This window comes from Gavialis gangeticus, unplaced genomic scaffold, assembly GCF_001723915.1.
Source record: "Gavialis gangeticus isolate Ggan-Ray unplaced genomic scaffold, GavGan_comp1, whole genome shotgun sequence".
NCBI lineage: Eukaryota > Metazoa > Chordata > Crocodylia > Gavialidae > Gavialis > Gavialis gangeticus.
This window is the reverse complement of record NW_017729012.1, coordinates 7,537,452-7,538,378: the sequence shown is the minus strand read 5'-3', so window position 1 is coordinate 7,538,378 and position 927 is coordinate 7,537,452. Positions and strand designations below refer to the sequence as shown.

General features: G+C 43.5%; 1 protein-coding gene across 3 annotated transcripts in view; it reads left to right on the top strand.

Annotated features, from left to right (window-relative positions):
• MED13 (mediator complex subunit 13) overlaps window positions 1-927 on the top strand; it is a 108,601-nt gene that overhangs the window by 95,671 nt on the left and 12,003 nt on the right. For all 3 annotated transcript variants that reach the window (XM_019511123.1, XM_019511125.1, XM_019511122.1), the window contains 2 exons: window positions 24-172; window positions 385-558. In XM_019511123.1, the coding sequence (XP_019366668.1) occupies window positions 24-172; window positions 385-558 (323 nt within the window). The remainder of the gene's footprint in view (window positions 1-23; window positions 173-384; window positions 559-927) is intronic.

Here is a 927-nt window from a genome sequence, read left to right as displayed (position 1 = left end):
CCCCCCCCCCCCCCCCCCCCCAGATGGAGCAGATGGAATGGGTATCTTTGATTTGTTAGACACTGCAGATGAACTTGATCCTGATATTATTAATATCCTTCCTGCATCCCCCACTGGGTCCCCTGTACATTCACCAGGATCCCATTACCCTCATGGAGGTGATATGGGCAAGGTAACTATTAAAAGAGTAAATACCAAAGCTTTTTTCCGTTTTGGTTCCTCCAATTTTATGCTAATTTGATTTGTGAAATCATTTTATGAAACAACAGTCCTTACGAAATAGTGCCTTGCATCACTGTCAAACCAAAGCTATTTGCAAGCTGGCGATGTGCTACTTCCTAACATTTATCTTTTTCTTTTTTTTTTTCAACCTGCTGTTTACAGGGTCAAAGTACGGATCGATTGCTTTCCACGGAATCTCACGACGAAGTAACAAATATTCTACAACAACCATTGGCCCTTGGTTACTTTGTGTCAACTGCCAAAGCAGGTCCATTGCCTGACTGGTTTTGGTCAGCATGTCCTCAAGCACAAAATCAGTGTCCCTTGTTTCTTAAGGTACCGTACATCAGAAAACTGTAGTTCTCTTTGTGAGCGTGCAGTGTGGTGTTCTAGCTAAGTGTGCACCAGACAGGAGAGATGCATTCAGCCCCAAGAGATTTAAAATACAGCACATGAGAATACTGCACGCTTCGCTCTTCCTGGAGACGCACACAATCTTTTTGTTCTCTTTTGTTAAAGAGCAGTCAGGTTTTATGCAGATTTGAGCCAAAGATCTTTTGTTCACTTTCAACAAAAAATGAAAGACCTTGTTAACGGGAGCAGCAAACGTTCAGAAGGGTTCTGTTCTCTTCTGAGTCATCTCTTCACATACTTGTTCAACAAGAATGATGTGTCGTCCCCCCTCCCCTCCCCTCCCCTCCAAGC